Source organism: Carettochelys insculpta, chromosome 1 (assembly GCF_033958435.1).
Source record: "Carettochelys insculpta isolate YL-2023 chromosome 1, ASM3395843v1, whole genome shotgun sequence".
Taxonomy (NCBI): domain Eukaryota; kingdom Metazoa; phylum Chordata; order Testudines; family Carettochelyidae; genus Carettochelys; species Carettochelys insculpta.
Window position 1 is genome coordinate 169,870,298 of NC_134137.1, and position 19,648 is coordinate 169,889,945.

At 43.3% G+C, this 19,648-nt stretch overlaps 1 protein-coding gene across 1 annotated transcript in view; it reads right to left on the reverse strand.

Annotated features, from left to right (window-relative positions):
- The window catches only part of EFHC2 (EF-hand domain containing 2), a 101,227-nt gene that overhangs the window by 27,993 nt on the left and 53,586 nt on the right, over positions 1–19,648 (reverse strand). The window contains exons 8-9 of the mRNA XM_074983402.1: positions 13,983–14,148; positions 11,070–11,212 (exon numbers count right to left, since the gene is read on the reverse strand). Coding sequence (XP_074839503.1) covers positions 11,070–11,212; positions 13,983–14,148 — 309 coding nt within the window. The remainder of the gene's footprint in view (positions 1–11,069; positions 11,213–13,982; positions 14,149–19,648) is intronic.

A 19,648-nucleotide genomic window follows, 5' to 3' on the forward strand; every position in this document is an offset into this window, starting at 1 on the left:
CTATTGAATTTTTGGTTTACCATTTTTTCCAAGTTCTGAAGAGATTATGGATATTAAAAACATAGGAATGTGGTAGCTCTAGCATTCTCATGTAGCTCTTCCAATGAAATTTAATTCTGATTGTTTTCCATTATAAATCTGATGTCCTTATGGTAATTTTTTTTTCATAGACAATAATTTAATTCACATCATGGGAATTGGGCATGTGGTTGAAAGGAAACGTGTGACTCATACCATATAAAATTATTAAAATATAAATTTAATTAAGTGCCAACTTCGAGCACAAGATGGGCAGAATGGGTACCCTGGTTTGTAAAGCTAAAGTGACTAGCCTGTAAAACACTAGAAGGAATCAGCTTTCTTCTTATTGGAGTTACTATAGTTTTACAATGCACAGCAAATCTGCATCACATTTACCAAGCTCTAGAAAACAGTTTGTCAAGTGTTGCGTTTTATCAAGCTACGTTACTGTGTTAAATGTGCATTACGCCAATTCTACAATGCCTCGGCTCCATTTCCTGTTTACAGCTGACCTTTCAAACCAAAGCCAAAAAGCATACTTTTGTAACTTTTTATGATGTCTTACATATTCTGTAATGATGTAAGTCCAATAAAAAGCTGATGGACAGTGTAATAAAATGCCATTTATAGTCAAAACTGTAAGTGAATGTGAAACCCAACCACTTATTATACAAGAGTTTGGATCAGATGTCTTACTTAATTGCTTTACTAACATCATAAAAGTGAAAGAAAAAACACGTTAAGGTAATGATCAGGGTCTAGCTCAAAACCAAAAAGCACGAAAAATCAAAGTTAAGGATGGAACTATGAACTTAACACATTTCTTCCTACATAAACATTGCAGCATAGTAGATCATACACTTTCAGAAGATGTATTTAATATGTAAGCACAACTATGTGTTTAATTAGAAACGTATTAATGTATTTTTTTGATTTTTTAATGTTCAAGAGTAGTGCTTTTCTAGCAGTGTACGGAAAAAATTAAAATAACAATAAAGAACACCATTAGCTTAAGGGTCTCATGTTGAGATCAGATGAACAATTTCAGTGGAAATCTAAAAGGAGCATATTCAAAAATAAACATCAAACAGAAAAAGTCTTTCACTGAGATGAGATCAGCCCATGCAGGGGTTTGTACAGCTGGTAGATTAGTATTAACACAAGGTGAAAAATGAGATATAGTGTCCCATATGGTGATCTATAGGTCTTAGCTATTGCCCATCCCCCTTTCCTACAGAAGTTTCAAAACATCAAAAAATTAAATTTCTCTTCCAATTTGCAAAAAAATGATGAGTTGCTTCTCCTCTTGTGATTATCAGGATACTGTACTGAGAAAAATGAGAAAAACTTGAAGGTTTTAATATTAGTTTTGCAATGCCAAATAGTTTAACTTGCCTATTAACATCAATTTTTGGAATTAAAATAGGAGTGATAAGTATTGCGACCGGGTGCTTGCGAACAGGAGGGAGTTTTGAGAGGCTCTCCTGGAGGAGGAGAAGGAAGGAGCAAACTAAAGCACCTTGGGGTAAGTGGCTGCTTGTGTTTGGGGGTTCTGGGCTTGTGTTTGCTTGTTTGTTTGGAGTTTGGAGTGCTGAGCTGAGTGTTTGTTTGAAAGGCCGTGTGCTCAGGCAGGCAGTTGGAAGCTGTGAGTCTTGATTAGGTTTGAATTGAAACACCGTGTGCTGATTGGCTGAGCTGTAGGCAGAGGGAGGAGCTCTCAGGGAGGCCGAGCACTTAAAGCCCGCTAGTAAGCAACCAGGGAGCTTTGTGACTGGGTGCTTGCGAACAGGGTGAGTGCTAACAGGAGGGAGTTTTGAGAGGGGAGTTTAGAGGGGGAGCTTGGAGGGAGCCAGTGACTTCTATTGCCCTTAAACTTAAATCCTTTATAACATCCTCTATCTGCAACATTTAATTAAACCCTCATATATAATTAGAGTAGGAAATGGAGACAGAAGCCCAGCAGCAGAGTGGGGGCTATCCTGTTTATTGTGTCGAGTGCAATATGTATGACTACCTACCCTGTGGGCGGGTGGCGTATGTGTGCGCTCGATGCAAGGAGCTCCTAGCCCTCAGAGACCGAGTGCATGCTTTGGAGGCCAGGGTGGCTGAACTGGAGGAGCTAAGGAAGGCAGAGGTGTTTGTTGATGAGACTTTCCGGCACATAGTAGGGCTGTCCCACCTCCAATCTGACAGTCCTGACGCTGTTACGGAGGATGAAAGGCTCGGGGAAGGAGAGCAGTCAATGGGAGCAGAGGGAAACCATCCCATAGTTGGGACCCTCCTTCCAGAGGGTGCTATGGTATCCTCTCACACCGAGGATACTTCTCCGGGGGAGGGAGCACCAGCTGTTAGGAAGAAGCAGGTTTTAGTAGTGGGGGATTCGATCATTAGAAATATAGATAGTTGGGTTTGTGATGACTGGGAGAACCGTATGGTGATTTGCCTGCCTGGTGCGAAGGCTGCGGATCTCTCAAGGCATCTAGACAGACTTATGGGCAGTGCTGAGGAGGAGCCGGTGGTCGTGGTACATGTCGGTACCAATGACATAGGGAAGGGTAGAAGAGATGTTCTGGAGGCCAAATTTAGGTTACTAGGAAAGAGACTGAAATCCAGAACATCTATGGTGGCATTCTCTGAAATGCTTCCAGTTCCACGTGCAGGGCCAGGTAGATAGGCAGAACTTCAGAGTCTCAATGCGTGGATGAGATGATGGTGTAGGGAAGAGGGGTTTAGATTTATTAGGAACTGGGGACACTTTTGGGGTAGGGGGAGCCTATACAGGAATGATGGGCTCCACCTAAATCAAGGTGGATCCAGACTGCTGGCATTAAACATTAAAAAGGTCCTAGAGCAGTTTTTAAACTAAGAGGTGGGGGAAAGCCGATTGGTGCGGGGGAGCACATGGATCGGACGGAGACTTCTCTTACACGAGGCTCCAGAGATAGGGATTCCCTAGAAGTTAGTCAGATAGGGAACGTGGGAAATAATATATGGGCAAGATCAGATGTGAAACGATCGCATATAAAAAAATCCAAGGCGTCTGTGAAAGGCGGACATATAAATAGTGGTAGTTTTTTAAAGTGCTTTTACACAAATGCTAGGAGTCTGTCTAATAAGATGGGTGAACTAGAGTACCTCATATCAAAGGAGGAAGTTGACATAATAGGCATCACAGAAACATGGTGGAATGAGGACAATCAGTGGGACACTATCATACCGGGATATAAATTATATCGGAAAGACAGAACAGGTTGTGCGGTTGGCGGAGTGGTACTATATGTGAAGGATAATATAGAATCAAATGAAACAAAAATCCTAAAGGAATCAAAATGTTCCATAGAATCATTATGGATAACAATTCATTCCTCTAATATGAATATGGCATTAGGAATATATTACCGACCACCTAACCAGGACAGTGATAGTGATGCTGAAATGTTAAGGGAGATTAAAGAGGCTATCACAATAAAAAACACAGTAATAATAGGAGATTTCAATTATCCCCATATTGATTGGGTACATGTCACCTCAGGACGGGATTCAGAGATTAAATTTCTTGATGCCTTAAATGACTGCTTCTTGGAGCAGCTAGTACAGGAACCCACAAGGGGAGAGTCAATTCTTGATCTAGTCCTGACTGGAACGCAGAATCTGGTCCAAGAAGTAACTGTTACTGGACCGCTTGGAAATAGTGACCACAATATAATAACTTTTAATATTCCTGTGTGGGGAAGAACACCGCAGCGGTCAAACACTCCAGCATTTAATTTCAAAAAGGGGAATTACACTAAAATGAGGAAGCTAGTTAAACAGAAACTAAAAGGTAGAGTAACTAAACTAAAATCCCTGGAAGCTGCATGGAAACTGTTTAAAGACACCATACTAGAGGCCCAACTTAAATGTATACCCCAAATAAAAAAACACAGTAAGAGACCTAACAAAGAACCACCATGGCTTAACAGCCATGTTAAAAAGGCAGTGAGAGAGAAGAGGGCAGCTTTTAAAAAGTGGAAGTCAAATCCTAGTGAGGAAAATAGAAAGGAACATAAACACTCCCAAATTAAGTGTCATAATGTAGTTAAGAAAAGCCAAAAAAGATTTTGAGGAACAGCTAGCCAAAAATTCAAAAAATGATAGTAAAATGTTTTTTAAATACATTAGAAGCAGGAAGCCCGCTAAAAAAGCAGTGGGGCCCTTGGACGATAAAGATATAAAAGGAGCGATCAAGGAAGACAGTGCCATTGCGGAGCGATTAAATGATTTCTCTGCTTCAGTCTTCACGGCTGAGGATGTTAAAGAGGTTCCTAAATCTGAGCCAGCCTTTTTAGGCGACAAATCTGAGGAACTCTCCCAGATTGAAGTGACATTAGAGGAGATTTTGGAGTTAATTGATAAGCTGAATAGTAACAAGTCTCCAGGACCAGACAGTATTCACCTAAGGGTTCTGAAAGAACTCAAATGTGAAATTGCGGGGTTATTAACAGTGGCTTGTAACCTATCCTTTAAATCCGCTTCGGTACCCAATGACTGGAAGACGGCCAATATAACTCCAATATTTAAAAAAGGCTCCAGAGGAGACCCTGGCAATTATAGACTGATAAGTCTAACATCAGTACCAGGCAAATTAGTAGAAACAATAGTAAAGAATAAAATTGCAAGGCACGTAGAAGAGCACAAATTGTTGGGCAAAAGTCAGCATGGTTTCTGCAGAGGGAAGTCGTGTCTAATTAATCTATTAGAATTCTTTGAAGGGGTTAATAAACACGTGGACAAGGGGCACCCAGTGGACATAATATACCTAGATTTCCAGAAAGCCTATGACACGGTCCCACACCAAAGGCTTTTATGTAAATTAGGCGGTCATGGGATAGGAGGAAAGATCCTTTCATGGATCGGGAATTGGTTAAAAGACAGAAAACAAAGGGCTGGAATAAATGGTAAATTTTCACAATGGAGGGGGGTAAGTAGTGGTGTTCCCCAGGCGTCAGTCCTGGGACCGATCCTGTTCAACTTGTTCATCAATGATCTAGAAAATGAGGTAAGCAGTGAGGTGGCAAAGTTTGCAGATGACACCAAGTTGTTCAGGACAGTCAAAACCAAAAGGGATTGTGAAGAACTACAAAAAGATCTCAGCAAACTGAGTGATTGGGCAGCAAAATGGCAAATGAAATTTTATGTGGGTAAGTGTAAGGTAATGCACATTGGAAAAAATAACCCAAATTACACGTACTACATGATGGGGTCAAATTTAGCTACGACAGATCAGGAAAGGGATCTTGGAATTATAGTGGATAGTTCTCTGAAGACATCCACGCAGTGTGCAGCGGCAGTTAGTAAAGCAAATAGGATGTTAGGAATTATTAAAAAAGGGATAGATAATAAGACAAAAGATATCATACTTCCCCTATATAAAACTATGGTACGCCCACATCTTGAGTACTGTGTGCAGATGTGGTCTCCTCACCTCAAAAAAGATATATTGGCATTAGAAAAGGTTCAGAAAAGGGCGACTAAGATAATTAGGGGTTTGGAACGGGTCCCATATGGGGAGAAGCTAGAGAGACTGGGACTTTTCAGTCTGGAAAAGAGGCGATTGAGGGGCGATATGATAGAGGTATATAAAATCATGAATGGTGTGGAGAAAGTGAATATAGAAAAATTATTTCCCTTTTCCCATAATACAAGAACTAGAGGACACCAAATGAAATTGATGGGTAGTAGGTTCAAAACTAATAAAAGGAAATTTTTCTTCACACAGCGCACAGTCAACCTGTGGAACTCCATGCCGTAGGAGGCTGTGAAGGCCAGGACTCTATTAGGGTTTAAAAAAGAGCTCGATAAATTTTTGCAGGTTAGGTCCATAAATGGCTATTAGCCAGGGGTAAAGTATGGTGCCCTAGCCTTCAGTACAAGGGCAGGAGATGGATGGCAGGAGATAAATCACTTGATCATTGTCTTCTGTTCTCCTTCTCTGGGGCACCTGGCATTGGCCACTGTCGGCAGACGGGATACTGGGCTGGATGGACCTTTGGTCTGACCCAGTATGGCCATTCTTATGTTCTTATGTTCTTATTTTTATGTGAGTAAAAGGGGGATGAACAAGTTTTCATTTTTTTTTAAGGGACAGTTTACCATTACTGCCTGAGTCTCATCTGGTCTGAGCTTATCATTATTTTCCCCTACTTAGACCCATTCCAGCCCCTCCTAGCTGTCTCTGCCAAAGTGTCCCTCCAGTTCTCTTCCTCCCATCTTTGTTCCTCTGCCTCATCCCAGGGGTGGGCAAGATCCAGCCCACCTAACACTGGCCCACACACTATTATATTCCGCTTTCACGGTAGCAGTGGGGTCCGGGAGCTGGGGACTTTTAAATAGCTGCAGGAAGCTCAGGTGGCCAGACAGTGCAATAGCAGTGGGGGCTGGGAGCCAAGCCCAGAGCTCTTTAAACTGCTGCTTCATAATGGGCTTCCAACTGCCAACCCCTACAGCGCCTCCTGGCCACTGCTTGAGGTTTCTGTGGCCATGTAAAGGTTCGCAGCACCCAGCCCCATTGTTGCCGGGACAGTGGCAGGAGTGCAGGCTTTTCAAATAGCCACAGATACCACAAGCAGCGGCCAGGCAGAGCAGAGCAGTGCAAGCTGAGAGCTCCTAAAATAACAGCAATTTAAAGGGCTCCTGGCTCAGCTCCCAGCCCAACCACTACTTCCTGGGCTTCCTGCAGCTACTTAAAAAGCCCCCAGCTCATGGCCACCACTGCTACCCAAGCACTGGGATACAAACAGTATCTGGGACTGATGCAGCCCCTGGGCTGGATCCAGTCTGCAGGATCTTGCCAGCCGCTGCAACTGAGGGTGTTTCTTTTTGACTAATTACTCGCTGCAGGACTTGCACACCTGCACCTGCTCCCCTCCCCCACCAGGTGCACAGGTGGCTCTGGGGACACCACACCCGTTCTGACTGGTGGGACCGGCTGGTCACGGAGCAGTGAGACAACCAGCAGCTGCTCCAAAACTTCTGCATGTGGAAGGCCACCTTCCTGGAGCTCTGTGCCTGGCTTGCCCCGCCCTCTGGAGACACAACACCCAGCTGTGGCCCGCCATCCCCGTGGAATAGTGGGTCGCCATCACCCTGTGGAAGCTCGCCACCCCAAGCTACCGGTCAGTGGAAAACCACCACTGTGGTTGTCGCCTCCTCCTCCTCCTCAGGGGGCTCCTGCTGCACTGGGTGGGGGGGGGTCTTGACCCCCATCTCAAGGCTCAGGAGAAGGGGTAAGGACAACTGTGAAGAAGTCTATAGTTGGGGTCCTCCTCACTCAGGTAAGGCACTCTCGGGCAATTGTACCCACCTGGGAAGGGTGGAGGACATCCTGCCACAGGGGTCAGGAGTGTGAGGAATGGAGTTAGGGTTGGGGGAAGCCCCATCTCCGGGGGATCATGTCGTCCCGCCCTCATACAGCCCAGCTACCGGGGGGGCAGCCTCACAGGGGGGCTCCCAGAGAGATCAAGGGGGAGCAGATGGGAAGGGGCCAGGACCCTCCAATGGCCCAGGTACTCCCTCCCTCAGTCCCTATTGTGTGTGTTCAGTCAACCCCTCTGCAGGCCGTGAGAGCCATCAACACAGTCCTGCCATGGAGGGTCATCTGTGTGGGAGACCTTGACCAGGTCATGGCTGAATTCGCTGCCCTGGGGTTCCCAAACTGCTTCGAGACCATCTATGGGATCCACATCCCAATCTGTGCCCCAGAGCATAGTGTGGCCAAATACATCAACCAGAAGGGCTACTTCTCCATGGTGCTGCAGGCCCTGATTGACCACCTCGGATAGTTCATGGACATTTACATCAGGTGGTCAGGCTGGGCACATGACGCCCGTGTGTTTCACAACTCCAGCCTGTGCTGGAGGCAGGCACATTTGCTCTCTGCCAGGAGCCGGTGGTTGGGGGCATGCAAATGTCACTCTGCATCGTGGGAGATGTGACCTATCCCCTCATGTTGTGGCTGATGAAGCTCTATTCTGGCCAGCTGGACCCCAGCTGAGAACTATTCAACACATGCCTGAACCATGCCAGCGTGCAGGCCATGCACGCCTGGGGCCACCTCAAGGCACAGTTCAGGTGCCTGCTCACCCGCCCCAGGTTGTGGGGGCTTGTTGTGCCCTCCACAAAATTGTGGAGAGGAAGGGGGAAGGCCTTCCTCCCAGGGTGGGTGGCAGATGCAGCTAACATTATGCTAATTGTATAAGTTTTTAATTTTTGTATGGGGAGTATTAGGGGTATAGATTTTCTTGGGAAGGGACTGGGCAAAGGAAAAGAAAAAGGAAGGTGAGGACTCTAACAGGAGAAGCATGAGGGAGACAAGGTAAGGGGTCAGAGATGAAGAGCCGCTGCGATGAAAAGAATAGGAGGGAGGGAGGGAGAGAGGTGTGTAGGGACAAACAGCGATTTAAATACAGGGCAGAGAAAGTCCACTGAAAACTGGAGAAAATTCTCTGAGTGTCCAGAGGTCTCTGCATTGGCCATTTCTGCTCCTGCTCACTGGGGACTCTGGTCAGCTAAGGCACATGGCATGAGACTAAGGGAGGCCACTGTCGGAAGATAGGATGCTGGGCTAGATAGACCTTCGGTCTGACCCAGACTGGCTGTTCTTATGTTATATAGGTACCACCTGGGTCCTAGTTACTCCAGAGTAGGGGAGGAGCCTCCCCTGAACAGTTCAGGGATCACGAATACGCTGGAGTGAGAGATGGTCCCATGGGGCCCCGTTTTCTCTCACCCTTACTGCAGCATTTCCTAGTTTGACTGCTTCTGCTCTCACTTTGTCATTATTAGTTAAGGAGGCAGCCAGAACACTCTCAGAAACTGCTGCTCCAGGTGTCTTGGTGTTTGGTTTGAAAAGGGATGCACTGATCTCTCCAGGGCGAATATTTTCAGAGAACACTCCCTAGCTCCTTGGTTCTCAGAGGAAATCATTTACAGATGGTATGTGATTCTGTTATGTGCACCTCACCCAGACCCAGCAAGCATCTGGTGGGCCTATCCCTGGAAGGCACTACGGCTTTGCAGGAAGAATTTTTGAAGCCATGAGATTTCTGCTCACTTGTAATAACCGATATCCTTACAAGAGCTAATTCACAGCAAAACAAAAAGAGTGAATTGCCTTCCACAAAGAAAAAGGGAATTGCTATAAAAAAATCTGTAGAAATAGCACTATTAGCTAACTAACTATTAAGTATCTAACTATGCAGAACTATTTACATACTAAAGAACAGGCCACACACTGAGCAAAGAAGCTTGAACACTGCAAGTTCCAACCCATATCCACAGGAAGAGAGAAGGAAATGGCAGGGTCACTCTCCCCTTTTGCCCTCACAGGCACAGGAACACTCAAGCCACAGGCAGGTCTCCAAAGGACATTGCTGGCCAAAAGAATCTGTACTTAATTGTATCAGACGCATGCTCACCAACAGTGAAATACATATGGACAAGAACTTGAAGTACAGCCCGTGCATCACTAGAAAGGCTGGATGAGCCGTCTCCTGGAATTCAAATCAATGTCACTGTAGCAGGTCACTAGGAGAGCTGCTGGCACAAGACCAAATTTACCCTTCAAATTCCAATAAACTGTATAGTATCTAAGAAATTGTTATGTACATTAAAATAGATTACAACTTTGTTTTCATACTGTGCCTCTATATATTGGAAAACATATAGGTAGCACAATAATATTGGTCCTGCAAAACATACAGAAAATACTGTATGACTTCCAGGCTACGTCTACCCGAGCCCCAAACTTCGAAATGGCCATGCAAATGGCCATTTCGAAGTTTACTAAAGAAGCGCTGAAATGCATATTCAGCACTTCATTAGCATGCGGGCGGCTGAGGCACTTCGAAATTGACACGGTTTGCCGCCGTGCGTCTCGTCCCGACAGGGCTCCTTTTCGAAAGGACCCCGCCTATTTCAAAGTCCCCTTATTCCCATGAGCTGATGGGAATAAGGGGACTTCGAAGTAGGCGGGGTCCTTTCGAAAAGGAGCCCCATTGGGATGAGCCGCGCGGCCACGAGGCACATCAATTTCGAAGTGCCGTGGCCATCTGCATGCTAATGAAGCACTGAATATGCATTTCAACGCTTCATTAGTAAACTTCGAAATGGCCATTTGCGTGGCCATTTCGAAGTTTGGGGCTCGGGTAGACACGGCCCCAGTGTCCTAAATTTCCTGTGGGTTTATCCCTGTTCACCATCAGTTACAGCGACACAGTTTCCATACGTTACCTATAGCAAAAGCAAATTACCATGAGTAAGATTTGCAAATAGATTGTGTGCCATCATCTTTAGGAGCCAACATCTTTAAATGCTGTGAAGTGCTGTCTTAAAACAAACAGTTTTATTCTAAGTCTGTGGCCACACTAGCCCCTCCTGTTGGCGGGACTATGGTAGTATGGCACTTTGGGATACGCTAATGAGATGCTGCTATGAATATGTAATACATCATTAGCATAATAGCAGCTGCGCATGCTTCAAAACTGCCAGTTTTGAAATGTATGCCACCCATGTAGCCGGGGGGCCTTTTGAAACGAGCCTCTGATTTCAAAAGCCCCTTATTCCCATTTGGTTTTGGGAAGAACGTGCTTTTGAAATCAGGGGGTTCGTTTTGGAAGGCCCCGGTCTACACAGGTGGCATGCGTTTCAAAACTGGCAGCTTCGAAGCACGTGGGGCTGTCATTGTGCTAATGAGGGGCTGCATATTCATAGCAGCCCCTCATTAGCATATCCCAAAGTGCTGCATTACCATAGCCCCTCCAAAAGGAGAGGCTAGTGTGGCCACAGCCTAAGTGTCATCAATTATAAATTAGCATAGCAAATTATTGTTAGGGTAAAACAACAGATCACAGTCAAGCCTGCAAGAAGTGGATGCAGATCACACTGAATTCAAAAGGATTTGCATAGGCTTCCATTAGGACTATGTTCAGCCATAGAGTTTAATGATCACGACGTTTCAATGAGAGCAGCAGAGCTCTTGGAACTGCTTGCAGAGGTTTACTCTCACTTACCTGTATTTCGCTGGGGGGTCTCAAACACTGAAATTGCGTCATCACTCAGAAAATAAGAAATAATGAACTGCCGATCCTTGTCAATGGGATTGTCGGTAATAAGTTTTGCAAGAAAGCGTAGTACATTACTTTCAAGGCCTTTTCTAAGAGGACAGAAGAAGTGGCAAGGAATTCAGTACATGGTGAGACGAAATTTTTCATCCATTAGAGACCCATTTTGTGAAATAAACTGTGTTATTCTTGATCTGAAGAAAATGGAATGAAGTTCTATAGTTTTTCAAAAACAGTTTTCATCTTCGATGAACAAAGCAAATAGGGTCAGCCAGCTAGAAAGGCATTATTATTCAGGGCACAGTTGTTTCTCTGATTACATTTGTATTCAATCTTAATTGGAAATCAGTCTCAAAGTTTATTTCCAGAAATGTAATTTGGGGAAAAACATGTTTGGGAGGGATTCATTTTCAGATCTGAATACCAATCAATGTACATGTCAGGACTTTCTCCAGAAAATGTCGCCAGATTCTTTTTCCAGGTGGTTATTATTTGTGAAAAGTTTTAGACAGTAATTGTTTAAAAATATCCATTAGTTTTTTAAAATATTACTAAGTCTTCAGATAGTATTCTCCTGTTTTGAAGGCTTTACCGATGGGTTAACGCAGGGGTGAGCAAAGTCAGGGGGGCGTGAAATTTCAAAAGGCAGGTACCTCACGATTGGCTGCTAAGTCTCAGGTTCATCTAGCTCATTAAAATGTTGAAATAAGTTACTGTCTTTATATCTGTGTATTCACATTTATGTACTGATTAATAAAGTTTGTACATTCTACGTACTACTTTTCTTTCACTTGTGGAAAGTTGCCTTTTTTTTTCCATATTAACATAACGAAAATTTCCGTCTGTTTGAATTACATTAGACAGGTTGTGTGGGGCCCCTTGTAATTGCAGGAATGAAAAGTGGAGCCTGACATAAAAAGTTTGCTCACCCCTTGGTTAACGGACCTCAGATCCGCCATGCAGCTTTGCCTTTCACTTGGAACTCACAAATAATGGCACAATCCCCAATGGAAATGAAAGGTGCTAATGTTTGCATGTTAACTACAGCATAACCATGCGTGAAAACCAGCCAGCAAAGAAAGGAACTGTCAGGAAATATCCAGATATCATGTCTGCGGATCTTTTGAAATTCTTTTTAGTTGCCTACACTTGGAGCTGAGGTGGAGGGCAGGAGTGTGAATCCTAGCTCAAGTAGACGTACTCACACTAACTCTCACTGATCTACGTACTACAAATATCAAAACAAAAAGCAGTCAAGTAGCACTTTAAAGACGAGCAAAATAGTTTATTAGGTGAGCTTTCGTGGGGCAGACCCACTTCTTCAGACCATAGCCAGACCAGAACAGACTCAACATTTAAGGCACAGAGAACCAAAAACAGTAAGCAAGGAGGACAAATCAGAAAAAGATAATCAAGGTGAGCAAATCAGAGAGTGGAGGGGTAGGGGGGGAGGTCAAGAATTAGATTAAGCCAAGTATGCAGAGGAGCCCTTATAGTGACTCAGAAAGTTCCCGTCCCGGTTTAAACCATGTGTTAATGTGTGGCATCCTGATTAAGGATAGGTTGTAGGTCTTTAATAATTCGTTGCAGTGGTCTGAGTTGGGGGCTGTAGGTGATGACCAGTGGTGTTATGTGCCATCATGTGCCAACAACAGAGACCAAAACTACAAGATCTTTACCAAATATTCACAAACCTGAATTACCCACCAGGAGAAGTAAAAAAACAAATCGACAGGGCCAGACGAATACCCAGAGACCAGCTACTCCAAGATCGACCCAAAAAAGCCAATGGCACAAGATCGGCCCAAAAAAAGCCAATGGCTGGGGGCTTTTTAAGTAGCTGCAGGAAGCCCAGGAGGTAGTGGTGGGTCTGTCCCACAAAAACTCACCTAATAAACTATTTTGCTAGTCTTTAAAGTGCTACTTGACTGCTTTTTGTTTTGGTAGTGTATAGACTAGCACGGCTTCCTCTCTGGTACTCTGCTACAAATAGTAGTGGAGCCCTGGTAGAATGGGGAGCAGCAGCATGGGTTAGTCAGGCCAACTATGTACCCACAGGAGCATCGGCTGGGTCATAGTTGGGGCAACTAGCCCCAAACATCCTTAGCCACTGCCTGTGCTACCACAGCTATATAAACTTTTTTTAGTAGGATAGCTCAATGAGTGCTAGCAGAACCATGTCCACTTCAGCTAAGAATCACAACACTAGTTCCAAGTGTAGGTCTTCCGTCAGAGTCTGATACAACTCCACGGCTACAGGTACACTTAGCAAAAACTTTGAAATGGCCATGCTAATGGCTAGATTGAAGAATACTAATGAGGCACTGAAATGAGGCACATATTCAGCGCCTCTTTAGCGTGCCACCGGCTGCTGCACTTCAAAATTGCCATGTTTCGCTCCCATGTGGCTCATCTACATGGGGGACCTTTTCGAAAGGACCCCAATAAGGGGATTTCAATGTTGGTGGGGTCTTTTCGAAAAGGACTCCCATGTAGCCGAGCTGCACGGGAGTGAAACACGCCAATTTTGAAGTGTCGCGGCCAGCGACATGCTAATGAGGTGCTGAATATGCATTTCAGCACCTCATTAGTATTCTTCGATCTGGCCATTAGCATGGCCATTTTGAAGTTTTTGGTAAGTGTAAACACAGCCCACAGGAAGTCAATGGGGTCTGCATTTATTTTAATGGGAACTTGATCAGACTCTAACTTCTCAGAAGACAGTATCTGTCTACTTCATAGAAATGCTAAATGGAGTCTTGCTAACCAACTCTTACGGATTAGGTAGCATTTCACTTAATATCCCTCTCCTCTGCAACCAGGAAGTAAAACAATGACTGGAATTATCTTTCACTAAAATACCTATCTTTCTCCATAAATTTCTTGAAATCTTTCTGGGGAGGTTGGGGAAGAAGGCTCAAGCAGGAGCACAGAGAATCCTCTTCAGAGCCAAATCCAGTGTACGGTGGATTCTTCCTTTCTATTTTTGGAGGAGCTGGAGCCTTGAATGGAATTGGAGTAAAATCCTCTATTAAAAAGAAAAAAAATAGCAAACATTTTTAGACCATGTTATTCTATTGAAGATATTGTATTTTCAGTATAGAGGCCCATTAACATATTCATATAACAGAGAGGAACCTCTCTCTTTAAATCATGCTTGCTTCACTGTTTAGAGTGCAGAATTCAGGTCTTATTGAAATCAATGGCAAAACTGCTATCATAATTTTAATGGAGTCAGGACTACAACCATGTCCTAAAATGTGTGGCAGAAATCAGTCAATAGTAAAGGAAATATTATCTCCAAATAGAAGAACAATTGGGGGCAAAAAAAAACACTTTTCAACTCCTATTCCTTGGGATCATTCCATAATTTAAACTCCTGGATTATGATATTTTTCTGCTTTTTGTCAATTTCTATGTTTGTATTAGAAAAACTCACGTTGGTTGGTCTCGGCAAGTTACCAATAAAGTCAGTCCTGTCCCAAAGATATCCAAATTTTCAGAAACTTTCCTATTATAATCCCGTCCCTGCCTACTCTTACCTCCAGACTCACTCATCAACACTATTCCATAACTGTGAACCCTTTCTCAATATGAACATAACCAGTAACCAGTCAAACCTCTTTTCAATTCACCAAACTCACCATCCTGATCCTGATATCTAGCAAACACCCTGCTGCCCCAACGTTGGCATCTGCTCTAGTATGTCATGGTTGCTCCCCGAACATGTGTTTTGTGGTGTTACTATACTTGCAACAGCTATTGAAGCTTGCAGCTGACATCAGAACACAGATAGATACTGTCTTGATTATTTTCCATGTAAATAAAGTTTATTAAACTAGAAGCAACACTGACATATGTTTGCTGTTGAAAAGTACAACAAAAATGCAGACATCCGAGTTTTCCTGAGTACAAGTTCTAAAGCACCTTCATGCTTCCTTCAGCAGTCATTTCTAGTGTTACACAGTCAGTGGAGAATGGACAAGCTAACACCACCTCTAGGACCAGTGAAGATGAGTTTCTATAAAAACAAAGCAGCCAATGTATTTCCTTCAAAAGTTACACATTCCCTTTCTATGCTATGATGTAATTACTCCAGGAGGCTCATATCCTACACCAATATGTAAAAAGAAATTTCCTTCTTGGAAATTTACCAATTTTACAACAAAAAATACCACTGCAGCAGAACTCATTCTTTTTAGCATCATAATCTAAAAACATTTCACTTACTATCCCTCTCCTTTGCAACCAGGAAGCAAAAAACATGATACAACATTACCTTCTCAACATTACTTCTGGCAATATTGGCCATCTAGAAACTTTCTGTGTAATGTAGGTGAAATTATATGTGCAATTCTAATAAAAACCACAGTATGTAACTGTCTGAATACTGAGACTGAGAAAAAAATTACGAGTGTATGTTGCATTACATGATGATCACGTGTATTTTCTATTTTAAAAAGAGCTATCATATTTATAATGCTGATTATTCTCAACTATAATATCCTAAATGTGTGGGACTGATGTAACAAATGGAACACTGATTAAGATCTTTCTTGCACCGCAACAGTGCCACCTAGTGCATATCTATTGGACAAGACAAAGGTAACTATTCACTTTAGTGAACAACAAGAAGTCTCGTGGCACTTACTCTTGGTACTCAACACTTGTATGTTTGTCTTAATGTGTCAGTCCTACCTGTACTCAACCGGTAACAAGCTTAATACAGCAGTAATAAGCCATGACATCAACAAAATGCCATAGCGTTACATTGTTCATGTATTTAAGTGCCCACTTCTTTGATTTCCTGGGTCCCATCACATAAAGCCAGTGTAGCCAGAAGTCTGTGCAATTACACAATATTCTGGGTTGATATTTAACTTTGGCCCTCAGAACCAATTCCCAACAATTAAATTGTTATCCCTGACCTCATATTTTATCTCTATGAATGCCCTGAAAGTATGTAGCAAAACAGTTTAGCAGGTTTTTTCCCCCCCAACATTTGTAAATATGTCTCTTGCTGTAATAATCTGAAAAGTAAACCAATATTCTTTTATGGTGCTCACAAAAAATATGTTGCAAATCATTAGGGACCAAAGCAAAAGATAACGTAAGCAAAGTCCATTTGTTCATGTCTGAGTACTAGTGATATAGCAGCATTTTTGGAAGCCTTCTCAATCTATAGCTTACTTTGCATATGCAGCAGTTGACCTCCCAGTGACCTACTCCACAATTATCCATCTCCTTGCTGTTCACCCCCTACTACAATGACCTTTTACCATTCCTCCAATAACAACTTTATCAAGGTTATTTTCATTTCAATGCCTATTATGACCAAAGTACCTAAATTTGTGCCTCCTGATTTCCAAAAGCAGAGCCTACTTCTCTCGAGTAACGTTTCTAACATAAGTGTTTGTTTTCTTTTTCATATAGGAGATACAGAAGAGTCTTCAACAGCACCAGATAACAAATACTTCAGTTTTCTTCTGATCAGCCCCATCAGTATGGCAGGATTCATACGCATATGTTGCTATGGAAATTAAGCTTTTCACCAGTCAAATCTTCGTACATTTCAAAATGCCACCACTTTTTCCCCCACACTTTTGAAGGGAAGCCATTGGTAAGTGACCCATCTATAGTATTCTTCACAAGACAAGGGATGCAGAAGATGCTTCTTAAGAGATTCTGAAAGAGGCATTGTATAGCTCTTTATATGATTGAGTCTCACTTTGTAAACTAAGAGGGGACTCAAATACAAAAGTGAAAACTGGATTTACCCCAATGCAACCTCCACAAATCAAATTGTGGGGAGAATTCAGCATAGAAATAAGTTAACTGATTGTGTTTCCCCATCCCTCAATATGAAAGTCTCTTTGGTATGTCTTCATTCACTAAAGAGAGCACACAATGGGACATGATAAATAAAAAGTCTCATTACAGCCTAGATATTCAGGATTATTTTTGGTGAATGAGAAAATTCTACAATTTTGTCTTCATTTTCACTGCGAAGTGGGCTGGTTCTAGCCTAAGTGAGCAGACTCTCACCCAGACTTCCAGAAAAGTAAAGCTGATGGAATGGGGCAGCTGCCCCACTCTGGCACGGAAGGGATTAAAGCAGGCCAGGGAGGATGAGCAGAACCCATCCAACACAGAAAACGGCTTATGGAGAACCAATCAAAGTGGAGATTCAAAGCAGCCAATCAGGGCCAGGGTGGGACCTATAAGAAGGCTGTGGGGTAGAGAGGACTTGTTTTCTCCTTGAAGTCGACAGGAAAAGGAAAAGAACTGGCTCTTGGAAAAGGCAGAGCAATGCTGGGCAGGGTCAGCAGAGGCTAGGAGAACTCTTGGCTGATGACTGTAAGACTGGGCCCTTGATCCAGAGGGCAAAGAAAGTGCAGGGTCTGCAGGGAAGTGGCCCAGGGAAGCAGGCAGCAGAGAACTCTAAAAGGGTAATAATGGAGCTGTTAAGAGGTCCCTGGATTGGGGCCCAGAGTAGCCTTCCACTTGCCTGTGATGAGAGTAGCTAAGCTAGACTGCAGTTCGCCCTTGGAGGAAAGGCCAGACTGAGGACTGTAGCGAGCCACTAAGGTGAGTGATTAAGCCAGAAGCTGACAGTCCTCTGAAGCAGTGGGGCAAGTACAGCCAGAGGGCAGAGTCACAAGTGGATGCCATAGTGCAGAAGTGACATGGGTCTAACTGTGAAGATGGAGAAGGTAGTGAGTGAGACACCACTAGGATGGTGCACTGCTGAAAGAGTTAATTCCTAAAACAAAGCAGTTTCTCCTCTCTTGATGTTCACATGTCCAGGTTAGCTACTTATCATGGGCCACATCTTCTGTGGTTGAACTGACCTTGCCAACTCTGGCCCTCCTCTTGACTGGGACTCCCTCCTTTTCATGAGCCTCTATATTTAGACCCTCCTCTGGAACCCCCACTCATGCATCTGACAAAGGAGGTCTTTGCCCACGAAAGCTTATGCTTCAAAATATATGTGAGTCTATAAGGTGACACAGGACTTCTTGTTGTTTTGAAAACACAGACTAACTCGGCTACCTCTCTGATATCTGTAGCGAGTGTGACCCTGTTACGCATGGGTTTAAAGCACCCTCAAATCTGAGGCAGAGAATTTTCTATCCAGATATTAGGGAAATTGAGCTAAAATCCAGGTGAGAGCCTAGGTTATGTGCGTAGCAAAGACAAACTGTACAGGAGAGCACAATTCAGTCCAGAGCAATTCAAGGAAAATAACTGTGGTGCTGGTTTTTGTGAACAGAACACCTGTCCAATGACACCATCAAATTCATTTAATGCAGTACACCAAAGAGTCACTACATTCTAACAACTTTCTATCACACAAACGCTATCTGAACAAGATGTGATCCTCAGATTCCAATCCAGTCCCCCTTAAAAATAAAAATAACTTGAATAGTATGTAGTCTTCTCAATAGCAAGAAAGAAATTAGCAGGCAAGAAGTCAGCTTTCAAATCTGAGATTTCATCTCTTCCTTCCAATTTCAGTAGGGTTCTCAAAGTACTACTGAAGAGGTATTTGCAATTCCCTTGAACTGAAAATGGATGATTAGAGCTGAAGATAATATTTGGTTCATGCATTTGCCAACAGCTAACAGGTAGAGAAGAGGCCTCTCATAGTTTCCAGCTTTATCACTGAAATGGCACCCTGGTTCGCTGTTCACTTACCAAATAAAGGAAAAAGGCAACATCTCATTTTCTCCTGCTTTCCGAAAAGCATATTTGCAAGAGCACCTATTTGTCACATGGTTGGCACTGCACCCAAAAATGTGACACTGCTTACTTAGGCTCACAAGAAATCCTTCTTTCCCTCCTTATACGTTTCTATTATTTGTTAAATATTATTTAAAGACATTTCTTACTCTACTTTTGTGCTGAGACATTAAATAAAAGCATAAATATAGCTTTAAGCATACATATTTCTCCTCAGAGACATACTCATTTCATCTGGACATTTATTGCTGATAATGGATATATGGCCACTGCTGCATTCAGATCATCCTTCTCTTTCTACACAGCTGTCTTAGCAAAATACATACAGACTACATCGTACATGACGGTACCCTTTCCTTGCATTCAGAGCAGTGCTGCATGCATCCACAATAATGACAGGCTTCCGGATGAAGGGCATTATCTATCATTTACAAAGCCACAGTCCTTTGAAAAAAATCCCTTTGCATTCACCAATATTACGCAGAGAAAAACAAGCAGAAACATTGGAAATATATTGATTATCATATGCTCCGCACGTCCAAAGCAAGCACCTCCTCCTCCTAAAAGGCAATTCTAATAGCACGCAACTCCTGCTGAAGGCCCAGAGGCAAAGAAATGCTGCGGAAGGAACAGCAAGGGGAAAAGTGAGTAACTCAAAAATCACAAAAGCAACTGTCAACTCGGTCCTGCAAGGTGCTGCACGCTCTGCTCCCAATTTAACAAAGCACTTAAGCAGGTGCTCAACCTTTGCCAACGGCACAGTCCTACTGAAGACAACTTAAAGT